Here is a 22,511-nt window from a genome sequence, read left to right on the forward strand (position 1 = left end):
AAGGTGAAATTAGCTATATAGACCAAAAATGTTTAATTACTGTTACAAAGTGGGATTTTAACAGGAACGACGGTACTTCTGAGTCCTGCCTCAAGTGGCCATTCGAGGAATTACAGCTTAAACAAAGACTTCCGCATCTTCAGGGGAAAGGGGGTGGGCTTGCCCCACTCTGTTCTTGTGCCAGCTCCACCCTTTAACCAAACCTTGTGTCCAGTTTGGCCACAGCTCATAACACAAATCTATTAATCCCCCCCCTCTCTCTCTCTCTGCCTCTCTGTCTCTCTCTCTCGCTCTCTAGTTGGGTTTCCATCCAAAGGTATCGCAAATTTTAATCGAATTTTCAGAAAGTTGGCAAAAGAAAATGCGAAATAATTCGCATTTCCATCCGCTGCTATTATGTGAATTATAGAGTTCACCTTGTGTTTGAGGCCGTCTGCCTCTGCTGATCAGCTGCTAGATAGAGCAGATAGTAGGCTAGTGAACAATTTCATTCAATTCTATAAGTGAGTCACGTTAAAGTTAATATCCCGGTCTTCTTCCGTTTACCACAACCACCAAAACCTCTAACCTGGCAGGATGACAGGTTATTCTCTGTCTAATAAACAAGTTCATTACTGAGTCATGTAGCTTTAACGTTTAAATAACTTAACTCAATAACAGACTTTCCAAAGATATTGGAAACTGGTGCAATTTTAAGGACTCGCCAGTATCTCAGATGCAGCCGAACCACAAGACCTTGAGATCAGACAGAGTTTAGTTGAACAAACTTGAACAAACAAAATGTCTCCGACACAAGAGCAACAGATAAACTGCTGGATCTGTGCACTAATGCTGCACAGCAGCGGTTTGGTGAAAAGCACAGTACATTCACTTCCCATTTTACACGGCTTCCTTTAAAATCTACTCCTCACCTCCGCTTGTGTGCAAATTGGATTGAATTTCTTCAAAGGGGAGGAGATGAGGGCAAAAGCTGCTCTCCTCCTGAGTCCAGAGGGGAGGAGATGAATACTCCTTTATGGAGGAGAGTTGAACCATGCAGGCTTGAATAGCAAACCGCTCCCTGCAGGAAACCACCTGACAGAAGGTCCAGAATCATCCTCAGCTGGGTCGGCTTTTCATGTGTTAATATGTTTGCTGCAGCGTTCACCATGGCCCGTTATGTTTGCTGCAGCGTGCACCATGGCCCGTTATGTTTGCTGCAGCGTGCACCATGGCTCGTTATGTTTGCTGCAGCGTGCACCATGGCTCATTATGTTTGGTGCACCATGGCTCGTTATGTTTGCTGCAGCGTGCACCATTGCCCGTTATGTTTGCTGCAGCGTGCACCATGGCCCATTATGTTTGCTGCAGCGTGCACCATGGCTCGTTATGTTTGGTGCACCACGGCTCATTATGTTTGGTGCACCATGGCTCGTTATGTTTGGTGCACCATGGCCCGTTATTTTTGGTGCACCATGGCTCGTTATGTTTGGTGCACCATGGCAGCCATTGGTGCACCATTGCGGCAGCGTGCACCATGGATCGTTATGTTTGCCGCAGCGTGCACCATGGCTCGTTAGGTTTGCTGCAGCGTGCACCATGGCTCGTTGTGAGTTTAGGACACAACGACCACATGGATGGTAGCCAGCTGGTTTTGTCTGTTTGATGTTGTTCACTGTCAATATGACAGCCAGATTATTGCCAATTCTGGCAGCAGCGGAGGTTTAGGATCCCTCTGAGAGGAGAAAAGGTAGGATGAGTGAAAAGACGAGCAGCGTGCTTTTCCTCCAAATGTTCAACTTTTTTCAGCTTTAAAACACCCAGAGCGCTCCGCCAAAAAAACTAGATGCCACCAACGTTTAAACGCCAGGTGCGTTCCTTGAAAGAGGAGCTCGTTTAACGCGTCGTTACATAGAGAATGAATTGCAGAAAGACGCTGGCAGCTCAAATGAGCACATTGTGTGTGAACGCCGCCTCAGGGCGAGGGTGTTTCACGCAATGTCTGTGGGCGTTGTATGTGCGTGTTTGCATGCATGTGTGTGTGTGTGTCAAGGCCGATAGCATAGAGAATGTTGATGCAATGTTCTTACATCTGTTGCGTGTGTGTGTGTGTGTGTGTGTGTGTGTGTGTGTGCGTGCGTGTGTGTGTGTGCGTGTGTGTGTGTGTGTGTGTGTGTGTGTGTGTGTGTGTGTGTGTGTACGCATGTGTGTGCACGCGGCACGTGCGCGTGTGTGTTTGTGCCGCGCACGCGCCCTGAGATCATCGACAGGGATGTTTGCCGAAGTGTACACGGGGGGAATTCTGCCCGTTTTATTATTGGTGAGAGAGAGACAGGAGAGATGTGCCTTGCTAGCTCAGCTGCTGCCGCAGGGCTTCAAGGTCGACAGGATTAGCATGTCAAACGTCTGCGCTTCAGATCTGTGGTAGGTAGGACTGGCAGCAACATGGCCGCTTCAAAACTGGGTCTTCATCCCACCTTCCGCCCCATCGCTAGGGTGACCAGGTGTCCCGATTTGTGCAGGACAGCATTTTTATCGCTTGTCCCACATCTTGAGACGATGCCCCACATTTTGATTGGCTCTAGTTTTCAAAAGTCAAATCGCCAGAGACAGACACTTTTCTAAAATCAGATTTATATCCAATGTCTGTGGAGAAAACGGGAAGGCTGTCATCACAGGGCTGTGTGTGATCAAACTGTGGCACATGTGCTTTAAGTGCAGGTTAACCTGTCACCCAGAGGCATGTAGAGACCCAGGTTAACCTGTCACCCAGAGGCATGTAGAGAACCAGGTTAACCTGCCACCCAGAGGCATGTAGAGAATCAGAATAACTTGAGAAATTGAGACGTCTCAATGGCTCTGCTGTCACCGTCTGTCGCCTACGGCTACACCCAATGGGCAAAATTGCGAGGCAATTCTCAGAGAGATTTTCGCTAAACTTGCCAGTTATTGTTGATGTTGATGTGGCGATCTATGGACACTCAAAGATGAATGCCAGAAAGATAAGGTAACAGCAGCTGAAATAACTAGCGTTTACTGCATTTACCACCTTATGCCGGGGCGGGGACACACCAAAAATGTCTCCAATGCAGCGCGTCACGGAAGCATCGAGCAGGAGCCTGGCCATTCGCACCAGAAGCGCTCTGTTTTGCTCTGCGCCTCGCTCTGTTTTGCTCCACGCCGGTCACAACCTGTACTGACTTCATGCCTGGCTGCACGCGGCCGCTTGTGGCTCGCATCAAAAATAGACCAGACGCGGAAACTGTCGCTGCAGGACGCCAGTCAGGTCGCATCACGATCACGATCACGGTCTCCACTGTTAACAAGGACGCCGAAATGAAACTGCCTTCGCGAGGCTTCCGCATTGGAGGTGCTTCTGGTGTCCCGCCGTTAGACAGAGAGAGAGGGAGAGGTTCAGGATGATTCTACTAGAAAACAAAGTCTGAATAACTTTCATATTATGGAAGGCAGAATCATGCCATGTGATGTGTTCATATCTGTTGGAGAAAATATAGGCAGGGCCATTTCAAGTATATGAGGGATCAGCCGAGCAGCATTTTGGTAAACAAACCGCGTCACTGGGTGGCAACAGCAATGGAACCCTATGGAGCCCAAGTGGCACGAGGCTTGAGTGGCTGACTCTAGCCGGTTAACTCTGTTTACATTTTTAAAACGGCAACAGTTCACACAACTTTAACGCGACATGCATATATTATACATCAAACTCTTGAGCTACTTCTGCTCTCACTCAGAATGTCAAAATATAAGCGATGTGATCTATAGTTTTTGAGATATTAACGTTTGTTTGGCACAACTCATACTAGCATCAGCATTTCTGGGTGGCAAGTGACGTCACGCTGATTCGTCCTATAAGAGCAGGAAAACCATTGAGTGAAAGGATGGACAAAGTGTAGCCTATATGAACAGATTTATACTACTCGCATAGGCAGAATATAAGTGTGTATTTTATTTTGTATGTTACATAGACATATAATATTTAACTGGTAACACATGTCCCACATTGTCCCACACAAACATACAGTACTCTTGGTCCCACACTTTTGGTTTGTTGGGATCTGGTCACCTTCCATCACAGCTCTCTGAAAGTGGGGACAGACAGTGAGTGGAGGTTTCATTACATCGCGTCACATGGAAGAAACTGACTGATATCATGTGAGTGGTTGCAAAGCTTCGCAGTACGGCTGAAAGACAATGACAGATAATCTGACAGCCATTATCTGACAGAATATTGCAATTGCGAATTCAACTGTGATTCACAACACCATAAATGATTTACAACTCGAATTGTTTAAACCAGACGTTTTCAAAGTGGGAGGCAGGCCACCCCCCAGGGGGGCTCAAAGCAGTTTCACTGGAGGCTCAGTGAATGGAAGTGAAAAAATATTACATTAGTTATTAGATCTCATAGACTAGCCTAAATGTGTGTGATTTGGTTAAAGATAGTTCAGAGATTCAGTAGTTTTGGGGGAATTTGACAGTTTTCCCACTCTCCCATAGAGACACTGCATGAAATAGGCCTCGCCCAACACGGGGGAAAAGCTCTGTTCATTTCCACACACCAGCGTCATTTTCCTTGAATTAAACATAGCTAAAAGCTGTTGTGTGTTGGGCTGCGCAGACAACAAATGTAAAAAATCGCCAGGTAAAGTTTTTTTGTACTCCCGAGGAAAACCAGGAAGCCATTGAGAATTGGCGAGAAGAAAAATGTGGATGTTGCTATTAATGAAGTAAGTTGGAGTGTTCATCTTCCGTATATACGATCTTTTTGTGCAACACCCGACCATGCACGCGACATAGGAAAATGCCAGGATTGGACGGGAGTTTGTGTTTTCCCCTGTTTTGGGCCTGGTTTCTGAATGATGATGCGGTCCGCAGTGTCTCTATAGTCAGAAACAAATAAATGCCTTCACACAGACCTTTCTATGTATTTTGGTGTACTCTGAAGTGTGTAAAACAGCAACATCAAGCTATATTGGCTCAATTGTTCAGTGTCTATGGGATCAAATAACATAATCATGATCCCATAGATCCCATTGTGTATTTTTGTGTGTTTTATGTTAAGCACATTGAATTTGCCTTTTGTATGAAATGTACTGCCTATAAATAAAGCCTATACTACTAAACAACTCAGACTCTTTCTTAAGCAATTAATTGCAGTTCATATTGTGATTTAGATTATTTGGATTAACTGTTCAGTTCTATGTTCACCTCTGACTTGGACTTGATCCACAGAGCCAAAGTAAAGTTCAAAATCTTTTTTGCATTTTGATGAGTCATCATGTGATAAAGACCAAGTAAAAACGTAATAATAATAATAATCAAATATTTCAAAACTAGAAGGGCGCTCTGCCAATGCAGATAGTCCAGTCTGCTGTGCTATGTACATTTCGGCAGCCGGATCCGCTCCGAAATGTAATGGCTTCTTCCTTGGCCCATGCTACACCCTTCCACCAAGTTTCATGAAAATTGGCCAAGCAGTTTTTCCGTAATCCTGCTGACAAACTGCGCTGAAACCCATATCAACCTTGGAGGAGGTAATAAAAAAGTCAATTTCTTCCTGTGGTGTCAGCTGACTGACAGCAGCGGAGCGGAGCGTAACGCAGCGCTCAGATGGAAACACTCGACTCAGCTCAATGAAATAAGCAGAAAACAAAGTTAGGCTTCATGTTCCCTGTGATGGATTCACTTGCTCTGTGGAAGTTCTTCATACTGGACAAGAATGAATGGCAGCAAATGTCTTCTTCTTCTTCTTCTTCTGTGCTGACTGTGTGCAGAGACAGACAAGGAAGCTGGACCGCTGGGACTGACTTTAAAAACACCTCTCGACCAGTTTGTCTTGTCTCTCTATCTAAAGAAGGGGGGGGGGGGCATGGTGTCTGATACAGGCCCGACTCCAGGATGAAGTGACCCCATAACCACGCCCTGTGGCGCTGGGATTGGCCAGGAGCATTGAAGCTTGGGACTAAAGCACCTGAGGTTTTTCATCTTTTAAAATAAAGATGTTTAAAAAACTATTGCTTGTTACATTTTCAGTGCTGTACCTTTTCTCTGGGTAATAATTGAGCTTGAAATTAACGATATGATATATTATATTATATGAGCTATGAACGTGAACACAACACTGTTTATATTATTGCATGTTTTTGTAGATTGTGTACATTGTGTAGATTACAATTATTAGACTTATTATTATTATTATTACTATGCTAAGGAAGGTAGGTGACCATAATTCATTTCAATGTCCGCTCTCAATGTCCGCTCTCGAAATCGCTGTCCGTTCTCAAGAGCTATTCAGTTGGTTCATGAAATCGCTGGGCTGCGTGCCCTCCAGTGTTGCTCCTGGCCAATCCCGGCGCCACAGGGCATGGTTATTGCTTATCCTATGTGGGGTTAGAAATCACGCCTGAGGGACCAGTTAAAAAGGGGGCAATTTGAAAATGGCCATGCCAGTTTTTCCCTTGCCAAAATTTCCCGACAAGCTAGTAGGGTTGTACCAATCGATGGCACACAGGGGTGTCAAACTCATTTTAGTTCACAGGCCACATGAGACCCAATTTATTCTCAAGTGGGACAGACAAAGACAAGCAATGCATAATAACCTATAAATAACAACACCCCCAAATCTTCCCGTTTCTTTTTCATACATACTGTATGTAGGGTTATCTCAGCTACCATAGGCCTATCATATCAAATATATGGTCTGTAACTGTGCATTACAATTGATGGCAACTGTGCAATTCTTCTCTATATTCAAGGGTAATGAAAATAGTTGACCATTTAGTGATGAATACAGAAAACATGAATGGACAACTTAATATTGTAAGTTGCTTCTGAAACCTGGTGTGATCAATTTTAGGTGTCAAATCCAGAGCTTGAGAAGGTGGATTGAAGGACTTTTCACATGTTGCAAAGTCATACTGTGGGCCAGATTGGACCCTTTGGCGGGCCGGTTCTGGCCCCCGGGCCGTGTGTCTGACACCCCTGCCTGAGGTCTTCTAGTTTCATATGATCCCAGTATCTTCACTCTAGCTTTAAAAATGAGCCCGCTAGTAGAAGGAGTAGGGGAGGAGTTGAACTATGTGTGTGTGGGGGGGAGGGGGGGGGGGTAAGGGGGGAGGGATAAATTAAGTTAAATTATCCTTTATTAACATAGATGTCTTTGATGGTGGGAGGTAACCAGAGCACTTGGAGAAAACCCACACGAACATGCAAACTCCTGGACAGACCGGGGTTCGAACTCAGGACCTTCTTGCTGTGAGGCAACACTGCTAACCACTGAGCCACCGTGCCGATACAACTGATACAACTGAGTGGCGCCGGGCCTGGTCTTATATCTGACTGAATCCTGCTGCCTTACAGAACTGACCACGTTATTGTGACGTTTCTACATAACTTCGCCATCGGGTGAAAGCCTTGTATCTCCAAATTCTGCCATTTTATCTTTTTCCCATAATGGATTTTGTCGGTACCAAACATAACCCGTGAAAGTTTCAGGTACTTTGGACCAGTGAAAGATGTTACATTACTGGTTATTAATGTTGTTATTACTATTACACTATGTTAAAATAGGAATGTTTTTTCTTCCTTGTGATTTTTTTTTTTTTTTGCAGATACAAAGTTTCCACCCAACAGCAACGATATGTGTGTGCCCTTGGCTGTAGAAAGTAACAGCATATAAACTAATATATTATTGAAATGATTAAAAAGCAAATACATTATGTATGTAATAACTCTGAAAACTAGCAGGGCAGAGAGAGCGCAGACCTGCACTAAGGCCAAAAGTCCAGACTGCTATATAATATGATATGCAAATGTCGTGAGTTGGAATCGGATCTGCTCCAAAATGTACGGTAATGGGTTTTTCCTTGGCCCGTGCAACACCCTTTCCCCAAGTTTCATGAAAATTGGCCCAGTAGTTTTTTCCTGATGACAAACGACACCAAAAACATGAGCTCCTTGGCACAGGTAATGAACCGACTGGAGTGTTTTGATGCATGAACCTCCAGTTGCCCTGCGCTACTTTTTATTCAATAAATATTGTATTACCAGGTAGGTAATACCTGGTATTTACTGAGAAAACGCCTGTTAATTACCAGGTAAATACCCAGTAAATACTTGTAATTACCGGGTAAATACCTGATAGTTATCAGGTAAATATGTGGTAATTACCGGACTGTAAAAGGAAGGGTTACCACAATATCTATCAATTTAGCCATTTTTGCAGTAAAATATTTGTATACATGAATCCATTTCATATATAGACCTTAGAGAAGAGGAAAGACATTGCTGTGTTTTGTTCTACCTCCGGTAGGGGGATCCAAAAAACTAAAGCCATTTTTTGACATTTAGTCACTACGCTACCTTTACAGTAAGTCAACATTGTGACGCTGCATTTGGTATTTTCATCAAGTTCCACATAAAATCCCTAATGATTTAACACAGTAAGTACAAAGCTAATTAAGCCAACTACAGTACCTGTGGTCGGATGTATTGATTGCAATACTGCCTGCTGAGGCAGCAAAAAAAAAACTCGTAAACTAGTAATTAATGATTCACATGGAGAATGTACTGCAGTCGATAAGCTGCAACGGATAATAATTAATGACAAAGCAGTGGTCTGTGAATACGGCAAAATCATTTTCAGCAAGCAAATATTGTCATGCTAAGTAGTGAGGCACGGCTCATAGTGTGGAATAATCAATAGAGAGACCCTACCTCTGCACATGAGAAAACAATATCAGTAGGCTAAATAAATAGAACCAATAAAACATGTTTTCGGCCAAATTAACTGTATCTAGATGATGTTTGAGATGTTTAAGTGCATATTTATCCTTTTTCTGGGATTAAAAATCAATGGGTCAACGACATTGTTCGATGTCTGACTTTGGTTTGACTCCATGGAAACAGGTTTATTTGATAGCAGCTCTCCGCTGCTGCTCTCACCTCCCATTTCATTGCATTTTGGATTTTTTCAAAACAGTGGGGCAGAGGGACTGAAACTGAGGGAACTGAGGCCACTCTCACTGCTGCCACAAATCCTCCCTCGTGCTACAGCACGTCCTGCCGGTGAAGCTCCCCGCTGTCAGGTGAAAAGAAGCGGCCGGCATCTGCGTATGTGTCGGAGGAAGCATGGTGCTAGTCTACGGCTCTCCCCAGATCGGCAGAGGGTGGAGCAGCGACCGGGGCCGCAGGGGGAAATTAGCCAAGTACAATTGGGGAGAAAATTAGGGGAAATCATAAAAAAAAAAAAAAAAAATTATGAAGAGGCATTTTGGCACACACACGGGCACACGCATACACTGTACACATGGGTAGGTATGGCAGCAGCAGCATTCCTCATAGACTCCAGCTCCAGCAAGACTCCAAACGGCCCAACCACGTGAAGTCAGATTGGGTTTACGGTCGCCGCCATGTCGACAATTTGTGGGGCGGGAGGCGCCAAAGCGAGGCTGAGGATTGTCCACAGAGCCACAGCAGCAGCGCCTTATTGGCTTAAAAATCCACCCCGTGGTTTTGGCCGCTTGGTTCCACCCTCTGTCTCACCCTGGCTCCAAAAACATGCAACATTGTGGCCACCACAGGCTTCAAAACGTCCCGTCAGAGGGTGACATCACACTCACTACATCCAATTTCATACAAATGCTTCCGTGCTCATAACCGCTCAGTCCAGACAGTAAAACCCCTGCACGCTGCCTGCAGTGAAAGAGGCCCTGCTCATAACCGCTCAGTCCAGACAGTAAAACCCCTGCACGCTGCCTGCAGTGAAAGAGGCCCTGCTCATAACCGCTCAGTCCAGACAGTAAAACCCCTGCATGCTGCCTGCAGTGAAAGAGGCCCTGCTCATAACCGCTCAGTCCGGACAGTAAAACCCCTGCATGATGCCTGCAGTGAAAGAGGCCCTGCTCATAACCGACAGTCTGGACAGTAAAACCCCTGCATGCTGCCTGCAGTGAAAGAGGCCCTGCTCATAACCACTCAGTCCGGACAGTAAAACCCCTGCATGCTGCCTGCTTGCAGTGAAAGAGGCCCTGCTCATAACCGCTCAGTCCGGACAGTAAAACCCCTGCATGCTGCCTGCCTGCAGTGAAAGAGGCCCTGCTCATAACCGCTCAGTCCGGACAGTAAAACCCCTGCATGCTGCCTGCCTGCAGTGAAATAGGCCCTGCTCATAACCGCTCAGTCCGGACAGTAAAACCCCTGCATGCTGCCTGCAGTGAAAGAGACCCTGCTCATAACCGCTCAGTCCGGACAGTAAAAGCCCCGCATGCTGCCTGCCCGCAGTGAAAGAGGCCCTGCTCATAACCGCTCAGTCCGGACAGTAAAACCCCTGCATGCTGCCTGCAGTGAAAGAGGCCCTGCTCATAACCGCTCAGTCCGGACAGTAAAACCCCTGCATGCTGCCTGCCTGCAGTGAAAGAGGCCCTGCTCATAACCGCTCAGTCCGGACAGTAAAACCCCTGCATGCTGCCTGCCTCTAGTGAAAGAGGCCCTGCTCATAACCGCTCAGTCCGGACAGTAAAAGCCCTGCATGCTGCCTGCAGTGAAAGAGGCCCTGCTCATAACCGCTTAGTCCAGACAGTAAAACCCCTGCATGCTGCCTGCAGTGAAAGAGCCCCTGCTCATAACCGCTCAGTCCGGACAGTAAAAGCCCTGCATGCTGCCTGCAGTGAAAGAGGCCCTGCTCATAACCGCTCAGTCCAGACAGTAAAAGCCCTACATGCTGCCTGCAGTGAAAGAGGCTGCTTTGAAAATGTCACTTCTCTGACATTGAAAAGGAAACGACCCTCGGCAGAGATAAACATCTGTTGAATCGCACACCTTTTATTATCTCCAATCGGCTTTTTCAGGGAGAACACGGTCTGAAATGGAAAAACCAAAAAGGGTTATGGGACCATTATGTCCGGCCTAAGCAGAATAAATACAGAAATGAATGTGTTTAAGATGCAAATGACAAAGTGCTGTTTGTACGTGGGCTTGATGCCTAGTGCATTCTGGGCTGGGCTCCAGCTCCCTGTGACCCTGAATAAGAATAAGCAGATAAAAGAAATTGAATGAGTACAGAAAAGTGCTTATTTATCTTTCTGTCAAAACAGTTCACAGATGGTTTTCTGTAAATGCAAAGTATAGCTTTTGCTTCTATCCTCCCTGCTCTGTACTCAAACGCAGTAGCCAGGGTTTTTCCTGCAGGATTTATTTTTCCATTACTGTACTTCATTCCTTGATTTTGGGTTGCAAGAAAAAGAATCCTGACAATGACTGATATATTTGAGTTCAGGACAACGCTGACTGAATAATAATTTGAAATAAAAAAAAATTACTATATCATTTTAGATAATTTCAAAGTTAAAGTCCCACATGTGTACGTACCATTATGTACCTTGAAATGGCTTTCTTTCTGAAACTGGAAGTGTTATAAAAACACATTGGTCCATAAGTTCTGTCAATTATGGTTGTATTCAGGATAACTCTGACACTAAAGGGCAGTTTATAGTACAGCGATTTATGATGGTCGCCACCGACCATCGCCACTGACTAGGTGTCATTGGACCAATGGACACCAATAGAACAAGTTCATGGTCGGTGGTGACCATCATAAACTTCCCTCAACCCAATCAGGGATTTTTACTGGATCGTTTGACAGAATTGCAAAGTTATTTTTTTACTAAACCCAAAGAGGAGACTGGAGCACACGATTTCGCTGGCAACTTAATAAGGTGCCAATAATTAAAGACGTTTCAACGCACACAGCATCTTCTTCAGAGTCAATGTCATCCAGTATTTTGTCCTATTCTGAGAGCAGCTACCTCTCTCTGTGGAGGGGCTGAAGCCCAAGAGATTCCTTCTAAGTCCCAACATTTTTACATTGAAATGACTTTCCATCTGAAACTTCGTGTGCTTTAGAAACACTTTGATCATGGGGTGTCCGGGTAGTGTGGCGGTAGATTCCCTGCCTACCAACACGAGGGTCGCAGATCCGCGCCCCCATGTTACCTCCGGCTTGGTGGGGCCTCCATACAGGCACAATTGGTTGTGTCTGCGGGTGGGCAGCGACCAGGTCGGTCGGGGTGCCTGTTCGGAGCGAAAGGGAACTGGTGGGAATAGCGTGATCCTCCCACGTGCTACGTCCTGCCGGTGAAGCTCCCCACTGTCAGGTGAAAAGAAGTGGCCAGCATCTGCGCATGTGTCGGAGGAAGCATGGTGCTAGTCTACGGCTCTCCCCAGATCGGCAGAGGGTGGAGGAGCGACCGGGGCCGCAGGGGGAAATTGGCCAAGTACAATTGGGGAGAAAATGGGAGGAAATCAGGGGGGGGGGAAAGCTCCATGAAATCAGTCTTTACGTGGCCGATCATGCTTACTGTGGTGCGGAGATACCCTGCAAAGGCCCATTCTCAGCCAGGAAAACCCTGCAGTATGACGACATGCATCCAAAGAGGCCAGTGTTGCTGATGTCCTCTCAGGCACATGCTGCATCGATTCAACCGAGATGAAGGAATATGAATGTGTGGAATCACGTGTATGTAAGTATTGAGCTGACTGCATTACAGACACACAAACCTCTCCACTCGGCCAGGCCTCAGCGCCGTGCGGGAGCAGGAGCAGCCTGGTCTGATGAAATGCACTGCAATAGAAAGCCAAAGTGGAACGTCACTTCCTGCTTCAGCACTGTACCAGAGATTTTCATCCGCCATTTATTTTCCCATAGACATTTCGTAAAATGCTTTACTGGTTCAAACCAAATGGTACGGATATATTTAGAAACAAGAGAGATCGCATAACATTTCACTCGGACCTAAACGTAAAAAAAAAATGCGGGTTTGAAGAAAAAAAAAATTCAATTTTTTTTTTTACCTTTTGGTCCGAGTGAAATGTTCTGGTCTCTCCCGATTATAGCGTTAGCTGGACCGTTTGGTTTGAACCAGTAAAACTCTTTTTATAAGCATTTTACGAAATGTCTATGGGAAAATAAAAATAAAAAATCTCTGGTACAGTGCTGAAGCAGGAAGTGATGTTCACTTTGCCTCTCTATGAGCATGATGTTTTCAAACCCTCCCAGGTGGAGGAGGCACGACTGGAAAGACAACCGTTTGATGCTGAAAATAATCGTTTATTTCAATGTCAAACCACAATGGATGGGAGGAGACAATTAACTTCAACTCCCACAACCCTGGTTCATTTCCCAGCTCATAACGTGTTTTCTACTGAGAGGGAAAGGGTTCATTTTCAGAGATTTATTTAACCGTAACCAAAGTTTGAGTCGGTGAACCTTTTCACCGGTCAAGTCCAAATCCTTTAATAATGGCGAAGGAATAATCTGAAACGCCTAGCCTGTTCCAGAGATGGTGCTTATTTCACTTCATTTAGTGAGACTGTCAAAGAACGTTAGCCTATAGAGACCAAGCTAAAGCATCAAAAGGCAAAAGACTTTACATAAAAGAAAATAATTTACACCCTGAGGAAGGACCTATGGCTGAAAGGTGCCATATTTTAATGTGTTTGCTAATTCTTCTTTTGCCTTTGGACACTTTAAAGAGGAGTTGCCTTGGTCACTGATTCATGTTTTTCCCTAGACCAAAGAGGCTCATCGTATTACAAAACCCATCAGTGCTCCGGTATCTGATCTTTACAAAAGTTATAGTGTGAGACTGTGTTCAATAAGGCAACAGAGTAGTAAGCCACCAGTGCTCCTGTATCTGATATTTACAGAAGTTATAATGTGAGACTGTGTTCAATAAGCCAACAGAGTAGTAAACATCTTAAGACAACGGAAAGAAGACAGTGAGGCATTGAAAAGACAAGTTATTAATTCTGTAGCCGGATCAGTTTGTGATTCTTGTCATCTAATTTCCTTTAATCCTACCATGTTTCAAATTCAGGTCTTCTTCTCACTCCATTCCTCCAGACATTCTGATTGAACCCTGGAAACATTGAGCTGACCCCTTCTCACCCGACTGCTTCCTCACATTTTCACTTCTGCTATAAAGCTTCATTCTGTTTTCAGCATTGTGAAGCTTTCCCCCACGGAAGAGAATGGAAGATATTCTCGATCTAAACATGGAGGAAGGATGTATGCTTGCCAGTTTTGGGCAGTAACGTGTTACTTAGTAACGCATTACTGTAATCTGATTACTTTTTCAGTAATGTAAGGCGTTACAATTTCCAAAACAGTAATGAGACTACTGTGTATATATATATACATACATATATATACACACACACACACACACACACACACACACACACACACACACACACACACACACTGTATCCCATCATCTCAGGTTTGAGAGGCTGCAATGTTTACAGTTATGCAGTTTGGAGGATTGTGGACTACTGTATTTCGTTCCAATGAAGTGGATTCAATTGTAAAAGGAGTTGGCTTGGTTGAATGACACTTTTCCGGGGGTAAAAAAAAAAAAGTAACTTATAACATAACTATGTATCTAATTACTTTTGAAAAAGTAATCAGTAAAGCAAGTTATTTGTTTTTAAGGAGTAAGTCATCAGTAACTAATTACGTTTCCCAAGTAACTTGCCCAACACTGATGCTTGCACTGTATTCCAGCATTTAGAAAACTGCACCCATTGACCTAGTGAGGATGCAATAAGTAAGGGAGTATGTATCGCAATATTTATTTTCCCAGGATGGCAAACCTACCCTGCCTCTGATTGGCCTACCCTGATATTTTACCCTAACCTTAACCAATCATCACTCCTCATGCCTAAACCTAACCAATCATCACTCCTCATGCCCAACCTAACCCAATCAGATGCAGATTAGGGTGGGTAAGGCTGCCCTCACCATCCCGGGGGCAAAAGCGTACCTAACCCATAACCTAAGGGATAATAGGTCTGAGGGAACATAGGGCTGAACATAATGTAGGGCTGAGGGATGACCCCTTTAAAGGTCAGAAAATGTCCAACGCAAACATAAATAAACGTTGCTTGTGTGTACTTGTTTATGTGCCCTCTAGGTTTATGTGAGGTAAACTGAAGGTGCATTTTAGGGCAGGCACGAGCCGCAGGCTCCTAACACACAAACAGGCGAGCGAGCGTTTTCGGCAGTCCACTCTTCTAAAGACTTTATCCTTTCATGAAATCACGGAGAAGATAAATCAGATCCAGAGAGGGGATGGGGGACGCAGCGGGGGTCCTGGCAGGAGCTTTATCTCTGTCAGGGAGCAGAGACTGCTACCACAGATCCAGACACACCGAGGCAGATGAAAGGTGCAAAAGTACTTTACTGCCAGGAGCAAAATACCAAAAGCCAACCAACCAGGCAGGGATCAGGCAAGGCTGAGTCCAGATAACTGATACAAACAGGAACAGACTGTGCCTTTTTTTTTCCCATATGCCATCTTTTTTTTTTAATCTGTCATCTGAAAATACAGACTGGGTCAAACGGCTCGCAAAAGGCTATTGGCTGATGCGAAAAAACGCAGAAAATCAAACCTGTTCAGAAAATGACGGACGGAATTTTCGGAGTTAGTGTGTAAACGTGAGCGACACAACATGAGCTCATATTTATTTGAAAACTATACCAAAAATACACACTTGATGTGCAAAATAAAGCCTTAACGCGGCTCAGCTAGAACACTAGCAAGTTGACTTGACAATCTGGCAAAGACAGAAACAGACAGTCTTATATGGTGTTGTGACAATCCCTGGTTAGCGCGGGCGTCGCTGTTATAGTTTCAGAGGCAGGTTGTCTCCACACTGCACTTTCTCCTATCTTTTGCTGTTAGTTTTACAGCAGCAAGAAGACCAGACTTTATCTATTTTTTCCCCCCTGTTTGCTGCAGTGAAAGTGAAGGTCTCGGCGGTTCTGTGGTGAAATATGTTGTTTTGCTGCTTGATCCTGTTGATGGGTTTACAGAGTTATTATACGAGAAATATGTTTGATCTGGCCGACATGCAAATCCCCACAACATCTTAATCCCTCAACAACAGCTTACAGGTTCACAGGTCGACAATTATTATGTCCGGCAGACGAATTAAGCTGCGTGCATTCGGTACACTCGAGACCGGAAACCAGTGCGCTCACGCCGGCCAGGGTGCATGGAGACGTGGCTCGAGCTCTCGGACGCTACCTATCCACCCATCCCACAACTTTCACGTACTTTCCCTTGGCCTCTTTCAACATACGACTGTGGTACCTCAAACGACCACCTGAGGGCGCCTCGGAGGGTTGCAATTTGTACTAAATGTATCTAAATGTTTTTACATGTCGGTGTGATTTGTTATGTATGTCTCTTTGCACCCCAGTTCCAATGTAGTTTCTACTGCAGATGGTAAATAAACTGACTCTGACTCTTAGCCACCTTTCTAGTTCCATCTGCAGTTCCTCTGGAAGACAGCAACAGAGTGTAACACAGGGGGGCTGGGAGCTACATAGAGAGCTGCACTGCATTGACACAACACCCGCCTGAGCACAAATGTATTCCCTTCTTCGCAAAATACTGAGCAAACACGCAGAATATTGGAATCTAATTATATCCAAAAGTTTGTGTTTGAAGTGAGATATTGCCTTGGTGGCAAAAAACCCCCCCCAAACAAACCCAAAGGTAACTCATTTGACTGTCAGTAATGCTAACTTCATTTGCTTCCCTTCCAGCACAGAGCTGCTACTGTACCGTTCTTTAATTATCTCTACTTCAAACAACATGTTGGCGGGATCCAAACATTCTGTCAAAGTATATCTGGGAGGGAGGATAGTGAGAATGATACGACAAGCAGCCACTTTTAATCTAATGCCTTCATCTTGCAGGCTTTTGACATAATATAAAAGGTTGAACACAATTTCATCTTGGTGTAAAGGCCCAATTGTGCTCCACAGCTTTCTGTCCGTACTCTGCGTTCATTTTGTGCGTACTGTAATTCTGCATGTTTTCCGAAAGCTTACGGATACGGATGAAACGGAGCAATACCACCCACACACACACTCACACACATAGACTCTCTACTGCCCACTAGTGGATGTATTGCTTAACATGATAAAAACGTCAAAGACACATGGAAGTATGTGTGCAGTGACGGTTACATCATTTGAAATGGACGTATTTATTTTCGGATGAACGGAGAGACTAGATTTTATAGGCCAATCAGAGGACAACCTTTTATTATTTAGTAATGAATCGACAGGTAAGTAATAATCTGTCATGTTTTCAGCTAAATAACAGCTCCTTTTGCTGCTCTCGGTCTGGTTGTTATGATGTATTTGTCTGGTGGCTCTGCTGGGAAAAAACATGATGTGTTTTACCTTTCTGGATTGGCTGGAAAAGAATAGAAGAATAACTAAAAGAACCAGCGAAGAGAAGAGCACCACCTACCTACAGAAAGTCAAACTGCACTGATAGAAAATGGGTCAATTTGAAAACCTCGCCGTGACAGGATCCACTTGAAAAGGTGGTCTGCGGGGCGTTTTGGCGTGCCCGTGCATGGAACACTTGCAAAAGTGAAACCCAACCGTTCCGAACCACATAGACAACACACGGACGAGGATCAACTCCAGGCATAGTCGATGACGCAAGTGCACTCTGTTCCGTTTCCGAGCGCGGAAGAAATGTTGTAATGTGAAAGCTGACCAGCGGGGGAGAGGGGAGGGGAGGGCAATCGTTACCGGGTGCGGAACGGAACGGAACGAAAGCAATCGTTCCCGGTGAGAAAGCAGCCTAAAAACAACAACAAAAAACAATTATCACAATCTCTCAATCTGTCATCCTGCAGGTTAGAGCCAAAACAAATCAATTCCAGCTCCTTTATCTTTGTCTCAGTGTGATGGACGTGTCTGTCTCTTCTTCTGTGGTGTTGATACCAGTTAAGAACACATGGAGAAACAACAAACTTGAAGATAAATCCAAGTGCGGTGTTCCTCAGCCGTATCTTGCCTGAGTCCTCCAGTCAGCAGCCACACAGCAGTCTGTGAGACTCCCAACACCTTCTCATCCCAGGGCGTCAAATCACGTTGCTTTGTCACCACCCCTTGGCATCACCAGAGACATTTAATATAAATCGAGACACCCCAACTTCCAGTCACTTCCTGTATCTTTGCCACAGAGGTTTGGCCACTGCCAAGCCCACATAGGAGACTGGTCAGCCAATGAAGTTTCATATCATTGACAGACAGTTAATCACAAGCTAATGACCACGCCCATTTAGGAGACCGGAAGAGTACCATTTCTTACTATTGGCGGAGCCTTCAGTGGGGTGTCTCCCCTTACAGAAAAAACACATGAGGATCACATGTGTCCACGTGGACACATGTTCAATTTCACATGTGAAAACATGTGGAATACATGTGAAACCCATTCGAAGCGTGTGGTTTTGGAACATTTTCACATGTTTTGCCACATGTTGTATAGCAACATGTTTTCCACATGTGGAAAACAACATTTACATGGGTTTCACATGTAATCACATAGGTTTCACATGTAATCACATGGGAATTTACATGTAATCACATGGGAATTTACATGGGTGTCACACATTTCACATGTGAAAACGTTCCAAAACCACACGCATCCCATGGGCAAAGCACATGCTTCACATTGTGTGCCACATGTTGTCACATGTGAAATTTAACATGTTTTCACATGTGATCACATGTGAAATTGCACATGTGCAAAATCACATGCGATCACATGTGATTTTGCACATGTGATCACGTGATGCATGTGACGTTCATGTGGGAAAGGTCTGTGACGTCACTCTGTAACCCACTGGGGACCGTTTTTCGTCATTTTTCGACATCACGTTTTCATCATCATTTTGACTCCACGAGACTGCTATGGCTAGACATCCAAAACAACTTGGTTATGGACAGAGAAATGGCTTGGGTTAGGCTTAAATAACAAAAATGGAACACAGAATAAAAGAGGTGAGGGTGTGTTCCTCCTCTGTCTCATGTGAGGCCTCAGCTCCCTCCAGCCTGCAGAGGCTGTCTGCATCCACGCCGTATCACAACACAGCCTCATCAGACACAACGCACTGTGTCGCCATGCACACACACACACACACACACACACACACACACACACACACACACACACCATACATCAAGCTGTGTTAAAGTCTCATATATGAAAAAGCAAATTTAGCATTTTAGTGAGCAGTAGTCTATTTAAACTGTCAGACCTCGCCTGTGTGCTTCTTTGTCTTTATCACACACACACACACACACACACACACACACACACACACACACACGCACACGCACACGCACACGCACACACACACACACACACACACACACCCCTGGTGAAATGCACTCCATATTTCATATTTGATTTAAAAAGCATTAATCATACAATGACTGTGTACACTATATCAACGCCTGGAGGGAACAAACGGGCTAAATTGGGACTTGATGAGGCTGAATTAAAATCCCCATTCTGAATAAAGTTTTGGTCAAATGAGTCTAAAAAAGTGTTTTGCAGGATCATGTTTCTGAGCAGGCAGACTGGGGGTTTTCTGCACACAGCTTCGGTTTCGCTTAACTTGCAAACGAGCAGCAGACAGACACTGGATCTGGGGTTCCAATAGACTGCTATGAGCATAGGAGTTAAGAAAGAAAGGAAAAGTTGCCACTAGTGACTAGCATCTATCTCCGGTCCAGCTGCTTGTCTTTGGCCCTTGGTTAGTTAATGCAGTTTACCCACCTCTTTGAAATGAGGCATATAGAGTTTACCCACCTATTTTCAGATCACCTGCATCAATCAATGAGGGGAAACAAGGTGGGTGAACTACAAACCTCGGATAGTTTACCCACCTCTGTTAATTCACCCCTGACTATGGCAACCCATTATAAACAATATTACGGATCCTAAGCGCAACACTATCAACTCAAAATATGCTGAGTAAAAATGGCGGGAGAAGAAAGCGCAGGTCAACTTCGGTATACCAAAGTATTTCTGCGTGTTGATCATCACACACATGAAGAGCACAGATTTCTCGCCTGCCGTTCATCAGAAGGCGCACTGGACGGTCAGGCCGGGACGAGGCATCACACCGAACCATCCTGATCAGAACCAATCAGATCCCTGACTCTCAGAACCTTCAATCTGAAACCAAATGATGTACGTGATCTAATGTGACTTGTCCAACAACAAATAAGGAGGCAGACAGCAGTCTTATAGGGAATTGTTTTGTTTTGTTTTGTTCGTTTTAAACAGATTTTCTATAGGCTGCTGCTTTTGGTTCAGACAGTGAAAATGTAAAATCAGGCACAGAGCCAGCGATGACTCACGTTGTGTCTGAGCTGTCAAGCTGAAGAATACAATGCTCTCAATAACAACATGTCACTTGGAAGTCACATTTCCAGGGGAGGTGTCAGCGCATACAATTAATTTGCCGACTGTCTTCAAAACAGTCATAACATTTCATGACAGGAGCACAAACTCAGAAAACACACAGATCATTTCATGACACGAGCACAAACGCAGAAACACAGATCGTGTGTTGTGACACAAATGACGCCAACATTTTTTCTCCACCATGAAAGGATTAGGTGACAATAGGTGTTACAAATCGGCAATGCTTATTATTGGTTGGAATTTTATGAAGTAAAGCGACAATGTTTTTGATCTATGAATACGAGAAAATCAATAATTCAATATATATATATATATATATATATATATATATATATATATATATATATATATATATATATATATATATATATATATATATATATATTTGCATTGTTAAAACTACACTAAGTGATTTTTTTGTCTGACCACTAGAGGACGACAGAAACAACAACTCATTTGTAAACACACCACAAAGCCCCTTAGGACAAACATAAAGTATATATAGGCTATGCACATGTATTTCACTGGTCTCACTTTGGCAGATTTGGCATCCTGTGTTGGCCTCTGTTCCCTAGTGCCATGAGCAGGTCCACGTTCTCCTCCTCCTCCTCTCCATGGATGTTTGTCCATACACATAAATTCCAATTTGCAAGGGCTCCATTCTTACAGCTTTGTTGACATCTCTACCACAGACAACTGTGGTGCACATTGATTGACGCGTAGCTGCGGCGCGCGCTGCTGACCTTTCATTCTTGCATACGTGCTGATTGACAGGTATTGACGGAGAGACGTACGGCGTACCCAAGTTTATTAGATCCAACGTCGCACAGTGTGGCCTGCAATAAACATATAAGATTGCTAAAATCTTACAGTCTGTAGGCCGATCTTTCGGAAAAGACTAAAGACACACCTTTTCAGGCTCCATCTGGGCCCTTCTTGAACTAACTTCTTTCTCTCTTAAAAAAAATAAATAATAACTAACCTGAACCAAACTTGTACCACTGTTCCTTCAGAAGTTGTAGTTGTCATAGACTGTGTTGCATAGTTGATTGCTCTATTGCTGACAAAAATGTGTTATTGTAAGTCGCTTTGGATAAAAGCGTCTGCCAAATGACGTAATGTAATGTAATGTAATGTAGGCGGCTTTATATAAGGAGGGTTTTGTTACCAAGGACAGTGTCAGCAGGATATTTCCAAATATTTCCATGGCATTAATGGAGAGCTCAGCCTTAGGCCAAGGGTGTGTGTGTGTGTGTGTGTGTGTGTGTGTGTGTGTGTGTGTGTGTGTGTGTGTGTGTGTGTGTGTGTGTGTGCGTGTGTGTGTGTGTGTGTGTGTGCGCGCACGGGCGTGCGTGATGTGGATCTTGCCATTTCTGCCATTAGCGTTCTGTTTAAATCCATAACTGTGAAACTGACAGAGATGGAGACTTTTTCCAAACCCTATGGGGATGTGTTGCAGAGTCAAAAAATTGATGCAACTGAAAGCAGAAGCGATGGAAGAATGTGTTTGAGTTGTTGGACTGCCCCGCGTGGGCGGAGGTGTGCGCTCTGCGAGTGAGTGCCTCCTCCTCCTGGGGGATTGTCTGCGTTTCTTTTCCGGTACACTGCCGGTGACTCAGAAGCAGTTTGCAGACGCCAGTACGCTCATTCCCACCGTGCCTCCTCTCTTTTATAACGATTGGCCCGTCTGAGAAGCCGGGTGGCGCTGCAGCTCTCGTTAGCGTGCGAGCTGTCGGCGTTAACCGCTCTGCTAAAGCTCCCGCTGTCCGCAGGCCCGCGGTCCAAGTCCAGCCTTCATCGGTCTTCAAATCCTCGTCCGGCTCCGCACGGGGGCACCCGGCGATGAGGAGCGGCACTGTTTTGCTCACAAGCCGTCAGCGCTGCTGCCTCCCATCACTGTCTCCTCTATCTAACGCGGAGCGCTGCCAAAAGTAAAAGAGATTAATGCAATGTTCTCCTTGTCGGCGATAAAAGCCCGCGCTGCCCCTCCGCTCTTCTCCGAGGCCCGTATCCAAATGGATCTGCTGCAGTTTTGCGGAGATTAGATTACATTTGGTGGTAATGGGATGCCATTCTGTAAGCGGAGATAAATTACCATCTGCTCCTCTCTCTCCCACTTTGTGTGCGTTGTTATTTCTTCTCTGCCTCCACGGGCCCACACGTCACCTTCTCACCCTCACATACTCTCTCTTTCTCCTTTGC

At 44.8% G+C, this 22,511-nt stretch overlaps 1 protein-coding gene across 1 annotated transcript in view; it reads left to right on the forward strand.

Moving 5' to 3' along the window:
- The window catches only part of LOC310791478 (protein NLRC3-like), a gene marked incomplete at both ends in the record, with an annotated part of 67,249 nt that extends 45,027 nt beyond the window's left edge, over positions 1-22,222 (forward strand). Inside the window, one exon of the mRNA XM_083653163.1 lies at positions 22,082-22,222. Within this exon, the coding sequence (XP_083509289.1) occupies positions 22,082-22,222 (141 nt within the window). The remainder of the gene's footprint in view (positions 1-22,081) is intronic.
- Positions 22,223-22,511: the final 289 nt, after the last annotated feature.

Source organism: Poromitra crassiceps (assembly GCF_964638095.1).
Source record: "Poromitra crassiceps genome assembly, chromosome: 16".
Lineage (NCBI taxonomy): Eukaryota > Metazoa > Chordata > Actinopteri > Beryciformes > Melamphaidae > Poromitra > Poromitra crassiceps.